This window comes from Mustela nigripes, chromosome 12 (assembly GCF_022355385.1).
Source record: "Mustela nigripes isolate SB6536 chromosome 12, MUSNIG.SB6536, whole genome shotgun sequence".
In the NCBI taxonomy this organism is placed as follows: Eukaryota; Metazoa; Chordata; class Mammalia; order Carnivora; family Mustelidae; genus Mustela; species Mustela nigripes.
Genome location: NC_081568.1, coordinates 39,863,891 through 39,891,112, shown reverse-complemented (window position 1 = coordinate 39,891,112; position 27,222 = coordinate 39,863,891). Strand labels below are relative to the sequence as shown.

The 27,222-nt window shown below is 39.2% G+C and overlaps 1 protein-coding gene across 1 annotated transcript; it reads right to left on the bottom strand.

Annotated features, from left to right (window-relative positions):
• Nucleotides 1-14,611: 14,611 nt before the first annotated feature.
• On the bottom strand, nt 14,612-24,541 carry GZMK (granzyme K). Its single transcript, XM_059416513.1, has 5 exons — nt 24,412-24,541; nt 23,906-24,053; nt 17,835-17,985; nt 16,781-17,050; nt 14,612-14,997 (listed from the first exon to the last, which is right to left on the bottom strand). Exons 1-5 carry the CDS (start codon nt 24,473-24,475, stop codon nt 14,824-14,826), a joined length of 807 nt encoding a protein of 268 aa, XP_059272496.1. The 5' UTR covers nt 24,476-24,541; the 3' UTR covers nt 14,612-14,823.
• Between the last annotated feature and the right edge of the window lie 2,681 nt (nt 24,542-27,222).

Here is a 27,222-nt window from a genome sequence, read left to right as displayed (position 1 = left end):
AGTACAAATATTTTACCTCCTTGGTTAGGTTTATTCCTAGTTTATGGTTTTTGGTGTGATTCTAAATGGTATCAATTCCTTGATTTCTATTTCTGCTGCTCCATTTTTGGTGTATAGAAATTCAAGTGACTTTTGTGTGTTGATTTTATATCCTGCAGCTTTGCTGAATTCCTGTTATCAGTTCTAGCAATTTTTTTATGACATCTTTTGGGTTTTCTACATAGAGTATCATATCCTCTGTGAAAATTGAAACTTTTACTTCTTCTTTATCAGTTTGGAAGACTTTTATTTCTTTTTGTTATCTGATTGCTGAAGCTAGGACTTACAGTACTATGTTGAACAACAGTGGTGAGAGTGGACAATCCTGTTTTGTTCCTGATCTTAGGGGGGAAGCCCTCAGTTTTCCCCCTGTTAAGGATATTTGCTGTGTGTCTTTTTGTATATGGTTTTTATAGGTATGTTCTTTTTATTCCTACATGGTGGAGGGTTTTTATCGAGAAAGAATACTGTATTTTGTCAAATGCTTTTTCTGCATCAATTGTAAGGATCATATGGTTCTACTTACTTAAATATTCATTGAGCAAATTCAATTTGTCTTGCCTGGTAAATATTTTCTAAACACCAGATGTCTCACAGAATTTCTATTTAGATGCAGCATTTCATTCGGTCAAACACACATACTATGTTCTGAAGTTCTCTGATCATAAGATTTATATGATCCATTAATCCACTGTAACTCAATGACATCCTAGAAATTTTAATGGATCTGAATGCTGTGATCTCAGGAATCTATTATGTAAAGGCACTCAGATTATTCTCATCAATGTGTGTATTTGGAACATCCAATTATGTGATAACTATTTTCCCAGGCTTCCATTAAAGAATGATAAATAATATAGTAAATATATACCATATAACCTTTTTATTTAAAACAACATCTAATGACAGAACTGTTTATTATTTTTTTAAGTCTCAAGCAAATGAGTAATAATATATTTTAGAAGTTCAGTTAAAAACTTGACACAATAGTATTTTAGAAACATAATATTACCTAATCTTATAATTGGATGAAACATGAAAGAGCCTCAAGTCCCATTTTTTCTAGAAATAAGGTGTCTCCTAACCAGTAGGAATTTCTAAGGTTTAGTTGAGAAGTTCACATGTAACTGTAAGTAATATGTGAGAAAATGGGATGGCAAGAGGAGCTTATACTAACAGCATCAGCAGTTAGTATAAGAAGCAAATCTAAATAGACCCTCTACTTTCTCTAAGGCAAGTTAGAGACCTTAGCAATCAGTTATAACAGACTAGCTTGTCTCAAAATGGCCTTTTCTTTGAAAAAAAAAAACTAGAAAAACTAGGTTAAATAAATAATATATATAATTTGTATATACTTATATATTTTATGTAATATAAATGTAATATAAAATCATATATATATATATATATATTCCAACCCTTTGTGGCAGATGAAGAAATGGAAGCCCACACTGATGAAGTGACTTAGTCAAGGTTGCACAGTTCATGGAATAGTAAGGATCAGAGCCCATATTTCACCAATTTCCAGAGTTCTAGTGCTTTCCTCCATGTGCATCTGAAGTGGGTAGGATCTTGATTTGTTTCTTTGGTCTTAGTTTAAACTCCCTGTAATCAATACCACTAATTCTATGGGGAAACATTCTACTTTCACGTGAAATTTTCAGTCTTTCCTGTACAAGGAGAAAGGAACTAATAAATAGTGTGTTGAGGGGATGGGGAGTGATGCGACTTTAAAATAGTCAGCATAATTGGCTGAAGAAAACATCATAGTGGGAGTGGTGACTCCTGTTTTGTAGTGAAGAAAGTTGCATGTCAAGCCTGAGTTTGTGAGTGGCCTCTGGAATCAGATGATCTGAGCTTGAATTCATGCTCTATCACTTACTAGCTATAGGACCTTGAGCAAGTTATCAATCTCTGTACCTCTGTACTCTGTATCCTCTGCAATGAAGATAATTATAGCACCTACATCATGGTGTTGTTGTGAAGGCTGAATGGATTAGTACAAGTAAAATTCTTAGATGAATGACTGATGCCGTTCAGCCAAAGCTAGCTTTGATCTAAGATCAAAGCTTTAGTTGAATGTAAGTAGTAATCATTGGGCATGACCTATAGGGATTTCCTAGGAGGCCATTAGGTATCTTAGAAATTTCCAATATGATTTGTTTGTTGAACCTTCTTGTGGGTATGATTTTTAGGGTATTAAAAATTTCCTTCAATCCAGAACTGATACAGTACCTGAAAATCTCAGCCCTAGATAATGACATTAAAGACTATGTTATCATCAAATGTGTTATCTAGAAGTAGTACATGTAATCATATAAGTCATTACCACCTCATCACCGATTCACTTATCAGCTGAGACAGCTAGTCATTTTAGCCAAGACTTTGCGGTAGGAAGCAATGTCAAGAGTGATATGGTGAGTACCTCCAAAACAATCATAGCAGATACTGTAGGTATCCATATCCCCTTGACATTCACCTCTACACAACAGAAGGCTGCTCATTCAAAAACCTATGCAAGGTGGAAATGCAAGAAAGCTAATGACCCTGAGTGATCCTTTAACAATGATGGTAGGGATGTCTATGGCTAATATCCCAACTTCCTAGCCTCATAGTTGGAACAACTAGGAGACGGATTCTATAATGTCACCGAGAGCTCCCCATGGGATTGAGCTCTCATTGCCCATATTGGTAACTGGCATGAAAGTGTGTACTTTTGTTGGATTTGTATTCTTTCCCTTCTCATTCCACTAGTCTTTTATTTGTTTCCTGGTGTGCCTCATGACTACACTACTCATACACTAAATTCTGGTATCCATTTCAATGTGTGTAGAAGGGGCAGTGTTTCTCCTGTACCACCAAGCAATGCTCTGACACCAAATGGATGTTCTACAACTTGACTCAGTTCTGACACTATCTACCTGGAGATAGCATCTGGTTGTACACGTTAAAGGCTCAGTCCAACAAAACTGCCCTCACTTCAGATGCCAATCAAAAAACCAGGTTGCTATAGATGCTTCTGACCATCTGGCTATATATTTGAGATTTCCATGACCACCTCAATTAATTTGCTAGAGTAGCTCACAGAACTCATGAAACTTGTTTACTCACTAGCTTACTGATTTATTATAAAAGATATCAAAGAATGTGAATCATTAGCCAAGTAAAGAGATACATGTGTTGAGGTCCCAAACAAAGGAGCTCCTGTCTTCATGGAGTTTGGGATGGCATATGTAAGCATTCTGGTTCACCAATTTGGAAGCTCTCTGAACTTCCTCCTTTTGGGTTTTTACAGAGGCTTCATTACAAAGGTATGATTGATTAAATCATTGGCCACTGGTAAGTGATTCAACTTCCAGCCTCTCTCACTTCTTTGGACATTGGGGGGTGGGACTGAAAGTTCTAGCCCTTTATTCCTGCCCTGGCAACCAGTGTCCATCCTTAGATGCTTTCTAAAACTCATCTCATTAACATAAACCCTGTTGTGGTAGAAAGGGGCTTGAAAAAAAACACCCATTTTACCTTCATCAGCTTTGAAACATTTTCAGGAGCTGAGAGCGAGACACCAAATATGATGACAAAGATGGTTTTATTGCTCTTTTTTTTTTTAAAATTAACATATAATGTATTATTAGCCCCAGGGGTACAGGTCTGTGAATCGCCAGGTTTATACACTTCACAGCACTCACCATAGCACATACCCTCCCAATGTCCATAACCCCACCACCCTCTCTCTACCCCCTTCCCCCAAGCAACCCTCAGTTTGTTTTATGAGATTAAGAGTCTCTTGTGGTTTATCTCCCTCCCGATCCCATCTTGTTTCATTTTTTCTTTTCCTACCCCCAAACCCCCTGTGTTGCATCTCCATTTCCTCATATCAGGAAGATCATATGTTAGTTGTCTTTCTCCGATTGACTTATTTCGCAAAGCATAATATCCTCTAGTTCCATTCTCATTGCCGCAAATGACAAGATTTCATTTCTTTTGATGGCTTTATAGTATTCCATTGTATATATACACCACATCTTCTTTATCCATTCATCTGTTGATGGACATCTAGGTTCTTTCCATAGTTGGGCTATTGGAGACATTGCTGTTATAAACATTCGGGTGCACATGCCCCTTTGGATCACTACGTTTGTATCTTTAGGGTAAATACCCAGTAGTGCAATTGCTGCGTCATAGGGTAGCTCTATTTTCAACTTTTTGAGAAACCTCCATGCTGTTTTCCAGAATGATGGCACCAGCTTGCATTCCCACCAACAGTGTAGGAGGCTTCCCCTTTCTCCACATCCTCACCAGCATCTGTCATTGTTAATTTTAGCCATTCTGACTGGTGTGAGGTGGTGTCTCATTGTGGTTTTGATTTGTATTTCCCTGATGCTGAGCGATGTGGAGAACTTTTTCATGTGTCTGTTGGCCATCTGGATGTCTTCTTTGCAGAAATGTCTGTTCATGTCCTCTACCCATCTCTTGATTGGATTATTTGTTCTTTGGGTATTGAGTTTGATAAGTTTTTTATAGATTTTGGATACTAGCCCTTTATCTGATATGTCATTTGCAAATATCTTCTCCCATTCTGTCATCTGTCTTTGGTTTTGTTGACTGTTTCCTTTGCTGTGCAAAAGCTTTTGATCTTGATGAAGTCCCAATAGTACATTTTTGCCCTTGCTTCCCTTGTCTTTGGCGATGTTCCTGGGAAGACGTTGCTGCAGCTGAGGTCGAAGAGGTTGCTGCCTGTGTTCTCCTCAAGGATTTTGATGGATTCCTTTCTCACATTGAGTTCCTTCATCCATTTTGAGTCTATTTTCATGTGTGGTATAAGGAAATGGTCCAGTTTCATTTTTTTGCACGTGGCTGTCCAATTTTCTCAACACCATTTGTTGAAGTGACTGTCTTTTTTCCATTGGACATTTTTCCTGCTTTGTCAAAGATTAGTTGACCATAGAGTTGAGGGCCTATTTCTGGGCTCTCTATTCTGTTCCATTGATCTATGTGTCTGTTTTTGTGCCAGTACCATACTGTCTTGATGATGACATCTTTGTAATAGAGTCTGGAATTGTGATGCCACCAACTTTGGCTTTCTTTTTCAATATTCCTCTGGCTATTGGAGGTCTTTCCTGGTTCCATACAAATTTTAGGATTATTTGTTCCATTTCTTTGAAAAAAATGGATGGGATTTTGATAGGGATTGCATTAAATGTGTAGCTTGTTTTAGGTAGCATAGACATTTTCACAATATTTGTTCTTCCTTCCATTGCTCTTAATGCTCAGGAAATTCCAAGGGTTTTGGGAACTGTGGACAATGACCAAATATATATGAGAATATATTTTGTTCATTCTAGTGTCCAAGTATATATTCTTCATAAATCACAACTATCATACACTCAAACCTGTGGCTCAAGATCTTCCTTTAGGGAAGACCAAACCAAGATGTCAGCCTTTAAATATTTTGTTGGGTTCCCCCATGCCTCTTGTTCTTTCTGCCCCTCTATATTCCCCACATTTCCAACTGCAATTCCAACCCCCAAATTTAGGGGCTGTTTTTCCTGACATAGCTATTACTGAACTGTGGGAGTAATATTTCTATGGCAATCTTCCCAGGGTAAGTAGTAGATATTCAGAATTAATAGTACCACAGAACCCTCCTGAGACAAGCAAGCCACATAGAATGACATTTGAGAAGGGAGAAATGGAAAAAAAAGAAAGTTTTCTCTGTAGAGCCCAAGACCTCAACCTCTTTGACAAACAATTTCTAAATGAATCAGGAAAGTCAAGTTTGGGTTAGCTGTAAGTTATCTGACGCTTTTTGCATCAATACCACCATCAACAAGATTTGCAGGTTTTATCCATCCTCAGACTTGCTGACCCAAATGATACTATAGTAAATACATCAAACCCATCAGGCTCCTTGGAAAATGTAGTTTTCATCCTATAGGGGCCAAGGCACACTACCTCATGGCCACTTTGACATGAAGATTATTTTGAGTTAAAAAGCAATGGGAGCCCAATAGATTTCAGAAGAGCTCTATACAACCTACCCACCCCCATCTGCCTAAAAAGAGTTTAGATAGAGAAACTATTCCCAGAAGATAGCTCTCTCCATAGATAACTACATTATGATAATGAACTAGGTATGATAAAAAGGGAAGGACCTGGATCCAAGTTTTTTGTGTCCTATTGTTTCTGAATGGCTCTCCAAATATTTGTTTATCAAATATTTACTCTTTTCTTCTTCCTGTGAATTGCATTCCTTCCCTTTGAAGTCCCACACCCCTACCCTTCTTCTTAATTCAGAGTGATGTATATACCTTATTTTGCCTGACTGTTTTTGGAATTCCCATGTCTGAGTAGATTCCTTGTACTTGCGTTATTAAATTTTATTTTCTCCTGTTACTCAGTCTCATATCAATTTGATTCTTTGACTGGAAGGACCTTGGAGGGGACCGGAAGTTCTCATTCCCTAACCATACAGAATTGGAAAATATTAACATCTCTAAATCTTTTAAGTCATACAATGAACTGAAGGGAGCAAGCACTTTATGAAAACAAATAATAATTAACCACTTAAGTTCATTATTGTTAAAATGTGACTTTATTACTGCAATATTTAGACAATGACGACAAGGCAAAAACAAGTAACTTTCAAAGCAATCTCTTTCAGACCAGGTACACTGTTTTTTAACCTTTTCTTCCCTCCTTTTTACAAATAAATGACAATGCTTACCAAGTCTTAAATAAAGGATGGCTCATTGAAACTTTCATGTAAATAATAGTATTCAGTGTTAGATAGTGTTTTTTTGTTTTTTTTTTTTTTCACTACAGATCTCTAAGAATTATCCAATATTCATGGGACTTGCTAGGTCACCTACTCTACACTCAATACCATGTTACTCCTTGCCTTTATGAACAATTTTTGAAGCTAATTTCAAGCATATAATCACTATATTCTTTCTTAAAATTTAAATTCAATTTGCTAATGTATAGTATCATGAGTTTAAGATGTAGCACTCAATAATTTTATCAGTTACATATAACACCCAGTTATAAATTCAATTTAATTAACATATAGTGTATTATTAGTTTCAGAGGTAGAATTCAGTGATTCATCAGTTGCGTATAACACCCAGTGCTCATTACATCAAATACCCTCCTCCTTAATGTCTACTCAATTACATCATCTCCTCATCAACCTCCCCTCCAGGAACTGTCAGTTGAGAGTCTATAGTTGAGAGTCTCTTATAGTTTTCTGCCTTAATGATTTCTTCTTATTTTCACTACATTTTTAAATGGCTCCAGAAATAGAGATTTATTAATTCATCAATTATTTTTCAATTATTCATCCATATAACAAATTTTCCATTCATCCATCCATTCCATTTACCCACTCATCCACCTATTTTCAAATGGTTATTAAGCAGCCAGTGCATGGGAGTTTCTTACACTAAGTTCTGGCTGTCCAGTAGTGATCAACACAGATATGGGCTCTCATGGAGCCAATGGTATGGTGAATTCTACAGCATAAATTCTTTTTTTTTAAATTTTTTTAAAAGATTTATTTATTTATTTGAGAGAGAGAGAGCAGGGGGAGGGGCATGGGAAGAAGGAAAGAGAGAATCCAAAGCAGACTCCCCACTGAGTGGGGAGCCCAATGCAGAGCTCAATCTCACAACCCCGAGATCAGGACCTGAACTGAAATCAAGAGGCAGATGCTTAACTGGCTGAGCCATCCAGGAGCCCCTCCCACATAAATTCTAATAATATTTCTGTAATTCTATTATTTCCATCTACAATATTTTTTTGAAATAGATTTTCTCCTAACTAAGAGTCAGGCAGTAATTTGAGATATAATATAATATATACATTTAAACTACACAGATATTAAGGTAAGAACACTTAGAGAGAGAATGGAAGCCTTATATAGAGAGAGATGAGTTCAACACACCCAAGCCTATGCAGGCTAAAGTGACTAGATGGCACTCTGGGGTGTGCCCTTCCCCCACTTGGTAAAGCAGGGTGGTGACCCATGGAAACCAATATTTTAGACAACTTCTGTTTGAATGTTCTGTTGAGTTGCTTCCCCCCAACCCCTCCCCAGGAAGTGAAGAGAGGCCGCAGGTAAGGCAAAGTTTAGGATGACTATATCCTAGATTTCCACGTCAAGTTCAGTTTCACAAATTCTTTTTCTGTTCCCTGGTCCCTGAAGCTTTTAAAAGGGCAGATTAATAATTATTTCTGATTCACAGAATAAACTGAATCATCATGCTGAGAGAAATGGAACATTTCGTCCTGAGGAAATGTACATATTGCTTAGCCTTTGTCTGTGTCTATGATGTGGTTAGCTCACCCAGACAGCCAACTTCTCAAGAGTAATTGTGTTCACCTTTATTGACATGTTTCACTTCAGCAATTGCTGAAACTCTCATCTTCTTTTATTTGGGTCAGAGGTGGGTTGTACAAATCTGGTGGTCTAGATTTTTCCCTCCCTCTACCTTGGGAAATTGTTGACAAACTAAAAGAGAATCAGGCCTTCAATGTATCAGCCCAGAGTGGTAGAGCAAATTGTTTGTCCTGCATGAATTCTGAACGACTCACATTTGATTAAGCTTTCTGTTTTCGTGTTCATGTCTCCATTATAACAATTATTGGATCATGATATAGTTGTTTCATACATATATCTTTACTACTATTCTCTATGCATCACCTTCATAACAGTTTTTGGAGCATGGTGTATTTGTTTATCTATTGCTCCATGTTGCCTCACTGGACTGTGAGTTTCTGCAGGAAAGGAGTTTTGTCCTTTCCCCTTGTTATCTCCAGCAGCCAGCCCAGTGCACTGTACATAGAGGAACTCAGTAAGTGTTTGTTGAGTGAGTGAATGAATTAGGGAACCTCTCTGAATGTTCCACAGTGAGGATTTGGGAGTGTATCTGAATTGATGGTTAACACAGTCACTCTGCACAATTGGCTGGTCTGGCCACAGGAGGGCCTGTTTTGTTTTTCTACAACATTACTAATATTCAAGGTTTTATTATATCCCACTATCTTCCAGTGGAGTTGCTTTTGTAGTCTGGATGAAAAAAACTGCTATATTATTTCAAATGATTGTGAAATAATAAAGCAAATAAAAACCTCAAATGCCAGAAAACATTATTTTCATAGAACTTCACAAAAAACAGCTCCATGAGATCCCCTTACAAAATATACACAAAAGGAGAAAATAGGGTTACAGATTACTGAGTGCCACGCATTATTTTTACAATAAGAACAAGAATGTTTGTTATGCAGCAATGTGTGGTTAAGATAAAAATATCTTCTCAAGTAAGCCATGGCATTTTCTCCATGTTAAGCCACAGGATGGAACAATGAGGGGGAAATGATTTATTGATTATAGTACTTAAAAGTGACTTTTCTGGATCAATTCTTATTTAGATAAGACACAGTGGAAAGTTAAAGCCATTTGGGATTTTGGGTTTTGGGGGATCTGGACATAAGGGCATAAAGACAGACATGCTCGTCATTGTTTGGAGCAAAGTCTAGGTTTCTGATTTCATCTAGTAGGATTGAGTGGGGGTGTATTTGACAGAAAGCTCCATATAATAGTGGATTAAACACAAGTGTTCATTTTCCTTCATGTAAACGAAGTCCTCAGGTAAAGAGTACAGGATGGACACAAAGGTTTCTTCTTTTTGCTTCATTGCAATAAACACTTAGCTTTTATTCAAGTTTGCCTCATGGTTCCAATATTGTTGCTGGTGTTCTAGCCACCACATCTGCAATCCAGGTAGTAGGAAGAGGGAAGGGGGAAAGGGTAATTCTTCCTAGTGAACCAGCTTAAAAGATTAAGGAATGTCCTGGAAGTTCCCAGCCAATGATTTTCACTGACATCTCCTTCACCACTTCTAGCAGCCAGAGAGGCTGGAAAACACCATTTTTAAGCTGTGTACATTTGGGGCTGCTTATAATAGTTGAGTTTTGTTACCAGAGAAGAGAGGAAATGGCCGATGAGTAGCAAACCAGCAGTCTCTGCTACTAGGTGAACCAGACAGAACACAGCTAAAAAGCCATCATTTTTCTTGGGGTTATTGGATAATCAGGGGACTAATGCGATAATTTTGTATAGATGCATCAAGTGTGAGCACATTTCATGCCTGTGGCCAGAGCCGGGCTGCCAAGAGTACTCTCTAGGGGAAGGGCAGGCTGTTGATCTGTTGAAAAGTCTCATGGAGTATTCATAATGTTGGTGAATTTACCAAAGTTCAGGGTTTGACCTTCATAATTGCGGGGAGTGAAACTTGATTTTTATCAGCACAAGGAGACTGAATTAGATTCTTGAAGACAAATTCAAATAACCCCAATTTAGAGGTTAAAAAATTATCATAGATATGAAAAAGTAAAATGTTTATTAATTTGCAGTAAGAAATAACTGTCATAAGGATCAAAATGCTCACAGAAGTTTGCTTGGTGCACATGGGATTAGAAGGCAGCTGGATGCTTAGTAAAGTCAGGCTAAAGTGAGAATAATGGGCTCGCAAGTCTAAGGGCTCACCCCTCCCCACCCCCACCCCCCCGCTTCCTCATCAGTTCTAGTTGGTCCACTGTCTGTGTTGCCTGCTTTTCCCTGTACCCGCAGCTTGCCTCCTTCCCTTTAGACTGGGTCTCCCAGCTGGAGAGTTGTTAACCTTCAAGCAGATGGCGAGCAGTCTTGCAGACTTTCAGAAAACAATTTCATTCTACTTACTCCTAAGTTCTCAAAAGAAGCTTCAGTGTAGACCCCATCTGCAGCTTCCAGTAGGCTGTTACATGCACATTTACGGTCAAAACAAGAAAACTAACACAATCTTTTCGTGCCAGTCTGGAGCTGACTGATGTGACTCAGCAAAAGGCCTGAACAGGTTAAGATTAGTAAACAGGATGTCAGTGTGTGAAAACCTCAAAAGCCGGGCTGAATCATTCCAGGTACAAGGAGCCCACCTGTTCAGCTGGCACACACTTGATGCTCAAAGATCCCTTAAGACAACATTGGAGTAGCTGTGCAGGGCTGCCTCGGTCATCTTTTGAAACTGTAAGCTTTGGAGAGATCTGGGTGCACCGCCTTTAGACAGGCTGAGCAGTCTCCATCGCATGTGTGCCCCATCATAAACTGAGAGCTTAGTCAAAGAGGATGAAGGTCTCACCTTTATTGGGATACCTTTCTGTAGCAATCAAGTGGGAAGCACTGCTCTTCCTATCATTTCAGATTGATTATGTGCAAAAAACCATGAGGGTCAGTAGGACTAATTCTACTACCTGGTTCTAGACTGGTTTAGTCACCCACCTGAATTTACTTTGATTTATTTAATGCATGATATTGGTCCTAATTATTTCTAGGGCTGTCACTTTCTATTCAAACTGGTTGGAGGGGCGCCTGGGTGGCTCAGTTGGTTAAACCTCTCTGCCTTCAGCTCTGGTCATGATCTCAGGGTCCTGGGATCAAGCCCCACATTGGGCTGTCTCCTTTGTGGGGAGCCTGCTTCTCTCTTCTCTGTGCCTGCCTCTCTGCCTACTTGTGATCTCTCTCTCTGTCAAATAAATAAATAAAAACCTTTAAAAAAAATAACTGGTTGGACATAAAGCATGAAGGGGGTGCCTGGGTGGCTCAGTGGGTTAAACCTCTGCCTTCAGCTCAGGTCATGATCCCAGGGTCCTGGGATCGAGCCCTGCATCGGGCTCTCTGCTCGGCAGGGAGCCTGCTTCCCCCTCTCTCTCTGCCTGCCCCTCTGCCTACTTGTGATCTCTGTCTGTCAAATAAATAAATAAAATTTTTTAAAAAATAAAGCATGAAGTTTTGTTCCGTGCCTGGGAGGGAGGCAATGTGCTCTGTCCGCATCACAAAGAGAGGAAAAAGTGGGATAATTTAGAATGACAACAGTCAACCATGTCCCCCTAAAATCTTTGAGCAGTTTTCAAAATTAGGATATTTATCTCATTTTGACATTCTTTGAGGTCATAGATGGAATCAAATAACATCTCCAAGGCAGACTTCCCCAAACTAAAACACCATATTCTTTTAGGCTATGTTGGGAAGATTTTCGTGTTTAATAAAATATTGCTTCCCTGGGAGGATGAGGGATACTTTTCAGTTGCGGGTTCCATCATCTGCTACTTGTCAAAATAAACTGTTTATCTTCCAATTTAAGAGTCACCAGGTCTGCCATAGCTGTTGACAGAAGCTTCCTCTCTGGCAATCTTATCTGGTTTGACTATTGGATGGGAACAGCATGAGGTCTAAAATCAAAACAAGTCTCAGGTTTTAGTGAAACTTTTCAGGATACTCCCCAACTGCAATCAGAAGGAATCTCAGTCATCCTTTTGCTAGATTAAAGAGACTTGCAACTATATATTCCATTGGATTTGGAATTTAGATGAAATATATAATACTTTTTTAGTGGTGAGTCCAGAGTCTCTACAATTTCCCCTTTCTTTTCTTAGGAAATATAGCCTGGGATTTCTCGGTCAAAATCAGTACACGTATGTATATTTTAATTTTTGAATATATTGATTTTTAAATTTAATTTTATTTTTTCAGTGTTCTAAGATTCCAAAATCAGTGTATTTTTAATGAATCAAAATGATGCAAAATGGAATACTGAAACTTTTCTTTTTACTACTTACTTTATTATTTTCTTTTCTTGACTACTTACTTTCAAAGCAGTTCTATAATTTTAATTAGGTTCCTTTAAAACCCAATGGTTCCACATGTCAAAGTATTTCTAGGAGAGTAGTCCTGGTGAATGGTTTCTGAGAACCATGACAACAAATAAGTGAATAAACAAATAAAAGCATCCATTTTTATGTGAATGTAAGAAATCCAATGGTGGCAGCTGGAAATGAGCACTGCGTATCCTCTGAAACCCAAATGAAATAGAGAGATTGAGAACAATCTTTTGCTTTCTGATAGTTGAAGAAGAAGCCTGAATGACTCCCTGGTCCTCCCATCACCAGATTGGAAATTGCCAGACTCTCATGGGGGGTTGAGGGGAGGCCACAGCCAAGGACAGTGAGACCCTCCAGGACACTGACGGAATGGCACTCTGGTCTGCAGTCCTCAGTTCACACCAAAGGGCTTATAAAAGAACAACCCCCCAACACTTACTGCTCTTTCTTGTAAGATGTTTTTAAGGATGTTCATTTTCAGGGGCTTTGTGATTTGCCATTTATCAGAATCAGTTGAATCTTTTTTTTTATGATTTTTTATTTATTTATCTATCTATTTATTTATTTTTTAAACATCGCAGACTTCCAGATCCCACCACAAGCCCATTCAGTCTGAATGTCTGAGCAAGGAGTCGGGGCGACGTGTGTTACCAAGGGATCTTCTCAGGTCTGATGCAGTCAGTAGGGACTTGAGAACCCTGACATGGCATCCTTCCACACAGATCCCCCCCAAAAAGTCATCTCCAGGCCCAGTGCCAGCACCAGTATTCCTGCCTCTGGGCAGATAAGTTTCTTTTAATTTCCTGTATACTGTCATTCAGATAACTGATTGTGTTGCTCTTTTTGCTTTGATTCACGTGAAACAAAAGGGGCAAATACGACTCCTTCTAGCAACAGTGTGGGAAGAAAAGGGTGGCCCTTTAGGTAGGAGAACTCCTGTCTTCGATTCTCCTTCTTCAAAGGTCTCATTTCCCCCTTGCTTCATTTTCCTCGCCAAATTATTTCTTTATTTATTTATGATTAATTTTTTTTTAACCTTTTTGCCGCCTTTACCCATTTCTCTCTTCTCCCAACTGCCCATCTCTGGCAGCCACCAATCTGTTCTTTGTATCTATGAGCTTGAAGATGCCGCATATAAGAAAGGTCATGGGATTTTTGTCTTTTTCTGACTTATTTCACCCAGCGTAATGCCCTTGAGGCCCACCCATGTTGTCACAAATGACAAGAGTTCATCCTTTTTTATGATTGAATATTATATATATATTATATATACACATTATATACATATATATGTATATATGTATAATCTATTATGCATTATATATATCACTGAATATTATCTATCTATCTATATCACAGTTTCTTTACCTGTTCTTCTATTGATGAACACCTAACTTGTTTCCACATTTTGGCCATTGTAAGTGATCCTATAGTGAGCATGGGTGGGGGGTGCAGATAATTTCTCAAGCTTGCGTGTTCGTTTTCTTCAGATAAATATTTCACAATGGAACGTCTGGATCATATAATATTTTCTAGTCTTAATTTTTTGAGGAAAATTTATTTTTAATCTCACCTTTGGTTTTATCACAGGTATTTTGTACATTGCCTTAAATCCTGTGTGGAACACAGTATGACAGAGATCAATAATAAGTACTATTCTAAATATGTGTCTAAGCCTTGATGATTCTTTCTTCACTTGAATTGGCTTGTTTGAATGTACTGTTTCTTATTTTAAAAATGTAATTTAGGGTAAAATCACAGCAGAGATCATAGCAAAACCTGGCTGAAGGTGTGTTTTCTTTTTCCCTTTGTAGGGGTGCGAATGGAGTGGGGAGCATATCATCTGCTGTACTTCGTTTCCATAAAGACAAGGACATAGTCTTCTAAATTTATTCAGAATGAAATCAGCGTAGTAGAAACAGCAGTTACAGATGTGAAAGACAGCTTGATTCCTTGACAAAATCAGTCCTAGGGGGCAGGAATGGACCCTAGCCATGCCCCACTCTATACCCAACTATGTATGAAGACAAAGGTGGCCTCTAGAGCATCTTTTGAAAGCAAAACAAGCAACTGGTAAATCCAAGAAAATCATTTGCGGTCATGGTTTGTATGAGATGGAGCAAGTTTGCTTTTAATCCAAGCCCAGTATTTCTGGGTTATTAGGGTGTAGATTCCAGGCTTCTTGGCCTCACCACATTTATGACCTGCAGACACTAAGGCATAGAAGGCACCTTTGCAAACCAAGGGGCCACCTGAGTCACCCTAGAAAGAAAATAGATAGATACTTGGTGAGAAGCTGCTGAACTTTTCCTACCATCAATTACCCACTACTCAAAGGATTATTATGTGGATCCTTGGTTTCTCTGTGTCCTGAAGAGTGCCCTATATAGCCTCTTACTCAGTGTGGGTTGTCTCTGTCTCTGGCTAAGGCAATGATTCTATCCATCTGTCTGTCTGTGTCTCTATCCCTGTCTGGGACCATGTTTCTGTCCATCTGTGGGTTGGTATGTCTGTCTCTCTCTATCCATATCCCTGTCTTAATCTAGGACCACATATATACATACACATGTATGTATGTGTATATATACATATACATAAAGTTCTACAGTCACTGATCATAAAGGTCATGGGATTTTTGTCTTTTTCTGATTTTTGATTTTTGCCTTTGACTGTAGAATAAAGTTCTACAGTCACTGATTATCAAAGATCGTATGTATGTATGTGTATATATACATATGTATATACATATATGCATAATAGATGTATATACATATAATGCATAATAGATTATACATATATACATATGTGTGTATATATGTATATATATATACATATATACACACATATGTATATATACACATACATACATACAATCTTTGATAATCAGTGACTGTAGAACTTTATTCAACAAGGAATGGGTAGATGCAAAGTTTAAAGGAATCTGCTGAAATGAAAGATTTCATTTTGGCACCCACGGATTTGAAATCAAGTTGCTACTGAGATAGGCGGAAAGGAGAAATGTATCATAGTAAATACATCAATGGCAGGGACTCTGTCTTATTTTTGTTTCCCCGTTTTTGCATTCTCCTGTGATTGAATATAATGCTCTGCACCTGTACAACACTTTGTAAATACTTGCCCCATGAAGGGATTCCTGAGGACTCAGAACTAAGCATGTAACTACAATTCTCTCAAAGAAAGTGACAGGGTGACAAGAGGGGGCTTTCTGATCTGAAGAACCGTCTTTGCCTCTGCGGCCACTCGCATCACCAACCGCAGCACTTCAGGCTCTGTTTGCCCTGGAAAGAGAGGTTGAGGAGGACGACAGTCTTGGGGCACTACAGATACTTGGGGTCTCTGAAAGCATCATGGCCTCCCCTCAAGAAGACTTCATACAGTATGATGTCAATAGTGCATTTTAGTTTCTTAAAAATTAGTAATCCAGCTGTGCTACGTGTCACTTTTAACCACGAACACACACAGACACACACACACACACACACACACAATTTATTTTAATTTTCTTTTTTTTACAGCTTCAGGAAACAGGAGATTCTGAGAAGTATGATCCCTGTTCCATTTAGTCAGTCTGTCAACATTATTTAAGAAACACCATCTATATATTTGAGCTTCTTGAATTTGAGTGTTCTGACACCTCTCTATTGATTACCTACAATGGTGGATTTCGGGGGACGGGAAGGTGTAGAAGGGACGTTATCTTTTAGTCACCACTAGTGACCTCCGAGTTGGTAGGCTTTCTAAGGACAGAAAGAGCCCTTGGAAGAAGACTGTAAAAGTTAACAGATGTAGTATATCATCCTGATTCACAGATCTTTAACTAGTGCTTATGTGTTGGTGATGTTCTTATGACTCATTCACATTGGTAGATGAGAAAGAACAGAGAACTTAGTGCAGGAATGGAGAGGAACTCTCTGAAGTCCTGATTTCTGCTTTCCATACCTCTTGTCTGTGCTAGGGAGCACGTGGAGTCTGAACTGCAGGCAACACAGGGTTTGAGATGCCTGGTTGATCGATGGGCTCTTACCTGGCAGGAATCCTTCTGGCCCCTGGCATCTCCTGCACATATCATGTCTTCAGTTATAATAGGGTTGTGGTTGTAATAACTTGGACTGTTGCAAAGTTTTCGATTTATGACCGTAACGGTGACTTCGTGCAGGGTGTCTGAGTTCCTTAACAAGTGTGGGTCAGTGGCTCCCCAGCCAGTAACCTGGCATTTTGTTCCAGCTCTGATATCATTTTTGGAGCTTGGGTGGAGCAGCTGGACATGTTTGTCAAGGGTTGCAGCCGTGTGAAGCTGACAGATTGAAAAGAGCATAAATTATTACATTCGTCCCCAGTAGTATTCTGCTATTAGTCTGAGCAATGTATGTGTGGTCCCTCTGGTCTAGGAAGGCATCCCTCTTCTTGAATCTACTTTGGTGGTAGCCTGCATTTATATTTGTGGTTGTTGCTTTTCCGAAATACTCTCCAATCCCTGTAGAGCTCAATGATGATCGGGGAGGGAGCTTAGACAAAGCAGGAATTTTGCCCAGTCTTAAGCAAACTGGCCTTTGCTCTGCATTGGATGGTTTTCTGCAGAATAACATCCATAGGTCATGACTTTGAGGGCTGGGCTGTTTCCTGCTGGATAAGACCCTTGAGTATGGTCTAGACTAAGTTTGGACTAGACTAAGTATGGTCTAGACTAAGTTATAACTCACTTATGTGTCCCTGAATTCACTTGGTTGGCTTGGCTGTATAAAGGACTTGAATTTTTCATTTGCTAATGATAAAAGCATTTGGGGAAAAAAGCTTTCAATGGGGATCATTGGGCTTGTTGAGATGTTCTGCCTCCCACATATGTGAGCATCAGGGTTGTTTTCCTTTGTTTAAACAGACCTGATGCAGTTGTGATAAGTTTCCTTCAAGGCAGTACATGAAGTAAAAGGGGCCCTTATAGAATGTGTCACATTTACCTCAAATATGGGGATGGTGCTAACAAAATGCTTTTATGTAGATGAAACATAATGTAGTTCATAACAGCTGAACTATGGGGTATAAGGATGTTAGAGAAATTGAAGGAAAGCAACACTACATACCTTAATCAGCATAATATCATTTAATTTACGATATGATCTGATTCTTGAGAATGGTATGAATTTTTCAATCTCAAATATTTGTTTGGAGGCCTCATTCTTTGAGAGAGAGTGTGCTCCTAAAATCACTTTGAAAAGCTGGACTTTTTCTTGCCTAAAAAAAAGCAAAGAGAATAGAGGGAACAGAATGAGTCCCGAGGACCCCAGTAGGAAGTACAAATGGTGCAGAGCATATAGAAACAAGGACCATCTCCAAGGCAACCTGTTTGGATTAGGTGGAGTAACAGAGGTCTTAGTGGACCCAAGCATGAAAGGACGATACCAAGGGCTAAAAGACCTGCTCTCAGACCCACCCCACCTGAATTCCCTAGTATTGCAAAAGAATATCAGAACTTATATCCTGCTATGGTGAAAAGGAGTGAAATTCTAATTGAGATCAAGTTTACAACAAAATTATGTTAATTTATGTAAAAAGAAATTACATTTCTCCAGCTGTGGGTTGAGATGTATACTCACCTTTGTTAATTTTTTTAATTTTGGTAGGATATACATAACATAAAATTTATAATTTAAAACATTTTTAAGTGTACAATTTTGAGGCATTAAACTCATTTATGTTTGATTTATCACCACCATCAGTCTCCAGAGCTCTTTCATCTTCCCAATGTTAAGTGTTTTAATAACTAAAAGGTAAAGACTCAACTCAGCATTTGCTAATCTGGTATATCTAGACCTCACCTCAGGGCAATATGGAGAATAAGATCTATTATGTGGCTGTCAGATACGCCATGTTCTGTCCTGTCAATTAGAAAGATAATCTGGACAAGAAAGGAAAACTTGCCTCAAGGTGAAAAATCATGGCTGATTTGAAGTAAAGACACTGTAGGGTTAGTTGCCATTGATAACTCCATTGTGAAGACTTACAGGATAGAAAGAGGTGAGTCAGATAAAGAAACAACTGTTGTTTTGTTTTGTTTTGCTTATCCCTGGTCATATAGAGCTCCAGTACCAGTATATCAATCATACCAAAATTGGTTTGATTTCCTGCATGTCGAACAAAACTGCATTTATATCTAGTTATGCAAATAGAAGGATTTTTTTTTTTTGAGATCTTGACAACACCTTGGGGTGTTTGACAGACTATAAAAAAAGTCCCATTTTAATGTGCGCCTTGAGGAAGCTGCTTCAAATCCTTTAGAGAGCAAGGAAGATTCTAGAAAGACTTACACTTGTTAACATATAACTATCTCGTTGTCACTTGAAAGACAGATCAAGACAGATTACAATAAAAACATCCACACTCACATAAGTCAGACGGAGAAAAATAAATACTGTAGGATTTCACTTATATGTGGAATCTAAAAAACAAAACAAATGAACAAACAAACAGAAACAGATTCATGGACCTATAGAACAAAGTGGTGGTTGCCAAAGGGGAGTGGTGGGCAGATGGTCAAAACAGGAAGGGAATTAAGAGGCACAAGCTTTCAGTCATAACATAACTCAAGGGGATGAAAAATACAGCACAAGGAATTTAGTCAATAATGTTGCAATAACTTCCATATCAGATGGTAAGTACACTTATCATTCTGAGCATTTCATGATGTGCATAATTGCCAAATCACTATGTTGTACATCTGAGACTCATATAATACTGTATGTCAACTATACTTCAGTTAAAAATAAAAACACATACTCCCACATACAGATTCATAAAGATTAATAAGAATTAAAAGGCACAGAAACATACAGAAAAAGGAAGAAAGTATTATTTCAGGTTTGAAGCAGGAGCTCAGGACTATGATGGGGTGGGTTTGCCTCTGGCAGGACTGTGACTGCCAGCAATGACCACTCTTTGGTTTCTACCAAAAGAGTTTATTTTGGTTTATTTGGGGAATTTCAGCTCTATTTGTTGAAAAGTTTGCATATTGCAAAATCAGGATGGGGATGAAATTTCTCAAAGGATGTGGATCAGATTTCCTAGGATTGATTCAAACTCAAATTCAACATACTCATTAAACCCAAACTGTGGACGGGAGGGAGGGTAGAGGATGATAGCAAATCCCCAGGACTACTGCTTTAACAGAAAATATGGAAACATGCACAAATAACAAACAAAGGGAGGCTGTAGGGTACACATGCAGGTGGGAAAGATGAATTTTGATTAGGGGATAGATGCTGAGAGCATTTCTGGTTTTCCTCATCTTTTTACTAATGTCCTTGATTAGTTAATGCCTTGGAAATATTTTGGTTATTTTTGTCTCCACTGGGACATGTTAATACCGAGCACAACACAGGCAGACCATGAATGCTTTCTGACCTTCCATTTCCTGATACGCTTCAGCTAGAATCTGCAATACGATGGTCAATTTTTCTTCCCACTGGTTACCTGGAATTACTTGAGCTGAGTTCTAGGATGCCACCTCCTTAGGTAAATCCAGGTTTAAACTCACAGAGATATAATAATCCCTGTGTTTTTCACTTGTTTATTGTAGGGCTTCTCCACAGGAGGCCTTTGCTGCAGAATTGTCTGGAGAATGACTTAACCTGGAAGAGAACTACATGCAGAGCCTGAACCAAAGTGTTGCTCACAGTAATCCTTTTCTGTCTGTTGAAACCTCATTTCCATTGGGCCTCAAAAGAGCCTTTCTCAGTGTTGTTCAAGCTGATGCCCTATGTAGTCCTCATTGGTGGAAAAATTCTTTGGCCATAGGTGACACACAGGATAAGGAGGGCAACAGGGACTCAAACACAGCTTTTGTGATTCCAAGTCCAGTGTTCCTTTCCATGACACTCTGGAAGCCCCATGCCAAGCCCCTTCAGGCCCCTTATTTCTTCTGCCATTTTGCCCCTGCACTGAGCTGTATTTCGGCTTAGACCCGCCCCCTCCAGGGCTGACAAAGACAGGGACCTGACTCCCTGGAGGTCTCTTTAGTCTGACAGGAGGGAGGCTGTCCCAGAGGGGCTGTTACAGTCCCATCCTGGGCACACCCATATCATCAGACATGTGCCTCAGTGACTACCACGGGATGTACAGATAATAACATGATGACATGAACTAACGCTTAGTACGTTATTGGGCTGCACCAGGTTTTGTCCTAGGCATCTTACATAGTGTCCCTCATTTATACCTCACAACAGTCCTGTGAAGGAGATATTAGGATTACCCCACTTTGCAGATGAGAAGACTGAGGCTCAGGTAAATGACCAAACTTGAGGAAGCCCCACAGGTATTAAGGGGAGGCTCCAGGATGCAAATGTAGGAGGATGGAAGCTCTGCTGGTTTGAGCCCTGGAGCCTGAATCTACACCATTCTACTCTGGATGCCCGGGGGCTGTCTGAGATGGGGAGAGGCCATGTGGAAGGGGCTGGGGAAGAGGGAAAGGCTCATCTAATTATAGCCCAGACAGGTGAGAGGAGGGGGTACTCAGTGAGGGGGGAAGTTCAGGAAGACAATGAAAAAGGGTTAGTGAGAGTTCTGCTTCTGATAAACTGAAACGCTGAAAATAAGATTCGACAAGCTTTTTTACCGGTTTCCTTTTATACTTGGCAAAGCAACCAAAAGAGGGGAACAAGAGGCACAGTAAGGAGCTGCATGGATGGTTGGGTAGTGAGAAGGGGGCACCCCAGATCTGGCCTCCTTTACCATTTTGCTGAGAGCAGAGGCTGGAGTTAGTAAGCTATTCCCCCAGGATACTTGGGAGTACATTTGTGGGAAGCCACCATTAAACTATTTCATAAATATTTTGGATTTCATAAAGCTTAATATTTTTCCAAGCACCAATCCGCCTACATTTTTACACCCAAGTGTCCTGGAGAGGAAATTTGATCCACATCTTCTGGAGTTCTTTGAACTCTGGCCATTTAAAATGGTATTTAGCAAGAGTTGGTTTTTCCTTTCCCTTTCTTTCTTTCTTCCTATCTTTCTTTCTTTCTCTTTTTCTCTCTCTTGATCCCGTCCTTCTTCCCTCTCTTTCTTTCTTTCATTCATTCATTCCAAGATTTCTTTTTCCCAATTTGTCAGTTTGAGGACCCACTCCTCTTGAGTCAAGTTCACTTGACAAAATTTTAAATTCAAATGAATAATATTATTTACTTTTGGATAGCACTATATGGCTTATGAAGGACTTCGAACTCTGTGTTTTTGGCTTGGGGGAAAAAAAAAAGGAAAGTCTTCCAATTTATTTCCTTCTTTCTATTTAGGCTTTCTTGAGCATTTATAAGTCAAGGTCTGTGTCTGGGGAGCATAGAATCCACTTGAATGTATGCCATAAGGATATCTGAAAATGTGCATATTTTGAATTGAATAGTCACCCTCTGCTTCTCTAGTCCCCGGGAGACAAGTACTCTGAGAAAGTTAGAGGTGATGGTGACGTGGGGGTGATTTCTATGGCAGCTAACACCCCATTTGAATGAAGTAGCTTTATTAAACTGGAAATCAGTAGCCTGCTATTTAGAAACAAAACAGAAGTTCTCACTTTGTGCAGGACTCAAAATTTCTAAATTTGTGATTCGTCTTATTAAAATGGAGGCGATAGACATGGAGAAGCAAGTCAATTCAGTTGTTCCATAGCCTGGAGAGCAAACCATGATGGTTAAGATATCTTAAGTGAAGTGTTATAATGTTTGTAAGAAAAGAAGGCCCCATCTCTTCTTGGCTTATTCAGGCAAGAGACAGAAGAAAGAAACATAGAGACAGAAACAACAAAAATAAAACAAAAACCAAACCCTCCCAAAACCAACAGGTAAACAAAGCAACAAAAAAACACCAAATTGGTTTTCTATGGCTTTTCCTTTTGTAAAAGTTGCAGCATCCCAAGAAGAGCTTGGGACTTTTTTAGCTGAAGTAAGAGAATCATAGACTGAAAGGTGCTTTGAGAAAAGCTATTATTCTAAGTATCTCAGAAAAATAGCTCTTTCTTTCCTCATAGAAATCATCTATAACTTTTTTCCCCCCTATCTTTTTCTGCCAGGGAAGTTTGTTGCCTCCTTAGGGCTGTGGGTTGGGATTCCCAAACTGTGTGCCTCAGGCCTCTGGGGAGGGAGGCAGGGCAGAGGAGTTACCATAAGGGGTCTAAAAATCCATTAACAAAGCAGGTTTCTCGCACATATAGCAATAAAGGCTGCAACTTATTTGTGTTTACTATGTGCTAAGCATACTAAAATATCTAAATAGACACTATTTAATCCTCCAAACCCCATGAAGCAGGTGTGACTATTATTATTCTCCTTTCATAAAATGGGAAAGGGGAGATGCAAACCCAGGCTGTCTCACAAGGTCTAGAAGGCTGCTCCTCCACTTACTACGGTTGCTGCCTTCCCTGGCCTTCCACAGAGGACTTGGAACTGTCCAATGGCCCAGCTTTCCCTGACTAGGAAAACCCAAGGCAGAAAATATGGGTGGGCAAGAAGGTAAGTCAACTCCACCAGCTGGTCTGTGATCACAGAAGCTAGGGTAGATGAAAGTCCTGCCATTCACCACAGTGTGGACAAACTTAAGAGGATGATGTGTCAGGAGAAATAAGCCAGAGAAAGACAAATACCATATGATTTCACTTACATGTGGAATCTAAAAAACAAACCAAAAACCCCTAATAAACAGAAAAAAAATTTAAAAAGAGAGAAACAGACTCACAAAAATGGAGAATGAACTGGTGGTTGCCAGAGGGGAGGGTTGGGGGGATGGGCAAAACGGGCAAATGATGAAGAGGTACAAACTTCTAATTATGAAATAACTAAGTCACAGGGCGGAAACCTACAGCACAGGGAATCAAGTCAATAATATTATAATGTCCTCCATCATGGTGAGCCTATCATAATGTGCATAATTGTTATCACTATGTTGTACACCTGAAACTAATTTAATTGTATATGTTAACTTTATTTCAGTTAAAAGAATCTACATATATATGATTGAACCGTTATTCATACCCTTTCATATTACATCTGTATTCATCAAACATGACTGTGCTCCTTAAACTTAGAATGTTAAAAAAAAAATTCTCTCCCGGGAGAGGCGAGCTTCTCTTCCAGCCGGTGGAGTTCGAACACACAAGGTCAGAGCAGGTACTCACCGGGTGCGGCAGTGGGACGCGGACAGCACCCACTGGGGGTGGATCAGCACGCCTCCACAGAGGTGGTGGCCGCGGTACTGGATGGAGGCCATGAATGGCCGGGAATGTGGAGACACTTCTCGCCCTCCAATAATCTCCATGCCAAAACCTGCAGGAGAAAACCCGAAGATTTAATATGAAAGACCCAAGCAGATTATGTCATGTAATTCTTCTTCTGACAGTCATTATATCATTTCCAAGTTAAAAAACCACCCTACAATCACCTATAATAGCTATAATAATTTTACCAATAAATACATGTAGAGTACACTTAATAATATGTAATATTACATATAATATGTAATATATAATTTAATAATAATATAAAATAGCATAATAAGTATAATAATTTACAATACAGTTTTGAGGGATAGACATGGTGGGGGAAAATTCTCATTTCTAAGTAACAACACAATCACTAGAAATTCATCTGATGCCCAAATGTGGTAAATCTAGAAGATACTTACACTCTGGAGTCACATAAGCCCCAGCTACCAGGAAAAACAGAGAAAAAGAAGAAACCTTCACCATGTTAATGGCTTTGATTGAAGAAGCCCAGATGAACTTTTCTGACGGTATTGGTGAAGGAAGACAATTCTGAAGACTGAGCTTTGACCTTGAAACTTTTATCTTTCTCACCACAAGTGTTTTAGACGGCAGTGGCGGAACTTGAATCTTGGTTTTTCACACTTATGTTTGAAAGTGTTAATCCATTTGAGAAGATCAGATCTATGCTTTGAGCGCTTTTTTGATGTATATGAGACAAAGAACTCATTTCAGGAGTGAGCTCTCTTCAATATCTGTATGAGCACTCATGTTATACATGGTGAAAGAATAAAAAATATCTAAGCCATAAGAACCTAATGAAGTTGCAGACAGGATCCAAAGATGTTCACTGCTCTATAGCAATACTTACTATTTTTCCTGGCAGAAAGGGTGCCTAGCATATTGAGTTTCCCTCTATTTTTCATTTGGACATAGATTTATTATGTGGAGAAACATGGAATTTCGCACAGATCGCGGTTGCATTGCTCTAAGGCTTAGCTAAAGCCTGAACATCATCCAGAAAAACCCATATGTTTTGTAGCAAACTTATTCCTAGTCATACCATTTACTCTAAATTTGACCAGATTCAGGCTAATTTTAGTTACATTTTTGGGAAATTTCATAATGTATTTGAGAGGAACATGGGTAACATATTTTTAATTCCGAGTGTCTCCTTTACTCATTTTTTAATGGAAAATAATCATGTGATTATCCAGGGCCTTGATAATAATATCTTTTAAAAATGAAAGATTGCATTTCGTCATTCTCCTCAGGAACAGATGATAAATGTATTGCCAGGCTTTCTATGGTACTTTCTCCTTCATGATCAGACTTAAGATTCTACAAGATTCTGTTTGTGTTTGTTGCTGATCAATGGTACAAATTTTATAAAATGAGTACAGGGGCGCCTGGGTGGCTCAGTGGGTTAAGCTGCTGCCTTCGGCTCAGGTCATGATCTCAGGGTCCTGGGATCGAGTCCCGTATCGGGCTCTCTGCTCAGCAGGGAGCCTGCTTCCCTCTCTCTCTCTCTCTGCCTGCCTCTCCAACTACTTGTGATTTCTCTCTGTCAAATAAATAAATAAAATCTTTAAAAAAAAAAATAAATAAAATGAGTACAAATATCTGGCACTGGAACCTCAATCCAGAACTACTAACCAAAATTTAATTGAATAAATTGAATTCACAGGCCTTATTTTCTTTTTTCTAAGATATATGCATCTTATCCTCCATTTTTTTTATAAAGAAGAATTGAAATCCAGAGCTATCATGCTTGGCAGATTGCAAGAAAATCCTACCAAATTGTTGTTTTTTAGCATAAGACAATAGGAATAATAATAAACAATATTATAATTGTGTATGATTTATTATGATTTAATTATATATGTGAAGTGTCTTAAATTATTTCTAGACTCTCTTTACATGATCATTTATATAATTTCATGTTTTCTTATGTCTGTGAGGAAGGCAGTTCAACTACTATACTTAGGTTACAACTGAAGAAAGAGCTCAGGGGTGCTAAAACTAAAGTTTCCCCAGCGTGTAACCGGGACCAAATTATTTGCCTGACCTGGAATAACGTGTATGTTAATAAACATGTCGCCAGAGCACAGAATTTGAAAAATAATCCTGTTTTCGCTTTACAAGAACACAGCAATAGTAAAGTTCTTCTGGGTGTTAAATAAGTAGAATTAACAACAAAATAAATGCAGAGCAGTGACTTCCTGTTGCAGAGTCCCAGTGGGTGAGACAAGGAGGAGCCGGATTAAGAAAAGCCACAAACTTCATAAACGAAACTTGTTAGTTCCAGCCCAATGTCCTTATGAATTTTCAAGTCATCTTTGTCACTGCTCATGTGCCTTAGGTAGATGCCACCTCAGCCACTTTCCTAAGCTGGGAAGTGGACCTGGTGATGCCAATTCCCTACTATATCCCCGTGATGGTGGGGACACGGGGGAAAATCACGTGTGACATACTGAAGTGTTCTGAACCTTGAGGAGGAAATGGATTGTGTAGGAGACAAAGCTTCACTTCTGAAGGGATCGGGAGGCATGGTTAAAAACATCTCTCAGCTGCTTATTTCTGTGTAGTGAGGACTAATATCCAGTAGCTTTTTACAAATTGCTAAGCATTTTCCACTGAATTTCCAGGGAGGTGGCCATCAGTCCGGTTTTGTGGACAAAGACTGGCTAGAGATTACCGAGCTAGCAGGTGGCAGGGTCAGTTCTTCAACCCTTAGGTGCTGACCCCAGGCTCCTCGTTGCTTCTCACCTGACCACATGTCTCCCCTGCTTCGAGAAGTCCCTGGGGTTTAGATGTGCTAAGAGACAAACTGGCGCTGCAGAGGGGGAAAAGGGTTTAGCCATATACGCCGCAATTAGACATGGGTGAGATTTAGTTCAATTGGGAGGACAGTGTCATAACTCTTTCTTGTAGCCGACCTGGAAAATTCTGAAAATCAATCTGGTTTATAGTAATGAGTTATTTGCTTTTGGCTTCAGACCGATGCACCAGTTAATAGTATCATTTGTTATTACATTCAGAATCCTGGATTTGAGAAGAGTGAGCTGTGTAACATGATGAGCTCGGTGATCCAATTTATTTCTGGGTGTTGGTTTTGTTCTGTTGAGTCTGCTGTGGGGAGAGCCGTGTTTGCTTTGGATGGTTTTTGCAGCAGCTGTGCTGGGCCGAGCGAGGGTGAGGAGGTGCTCCTCGCTGGACCGGCTTCCCGAATC

Bases quoted from the DNA above. Each gene is read 5' to 3' on its own strand.
- GZMK (XM_059416513.1), bottom strand. From the start codon at position 24,475: ATGGTGAAGGTTTCTTCTTTTTCTCTGTTTTTCCTGGTAGCTGGGGCT. The intron at 24,054-24,411 runs GTAAGTATCTTC...TTTCTCCTGCAG, and splicing joins GGCTTATGTGACTCCAGAGT to GTTTTGGCATGGAGATTATT. The intron at 17,986-23,905 runs GTGAGTACCTGC...GCTTTTTTTTAG, and splicing joins GCGTCCCACTGCCGCACCCG to GCAAGAAAAAGTCCAGCTTT.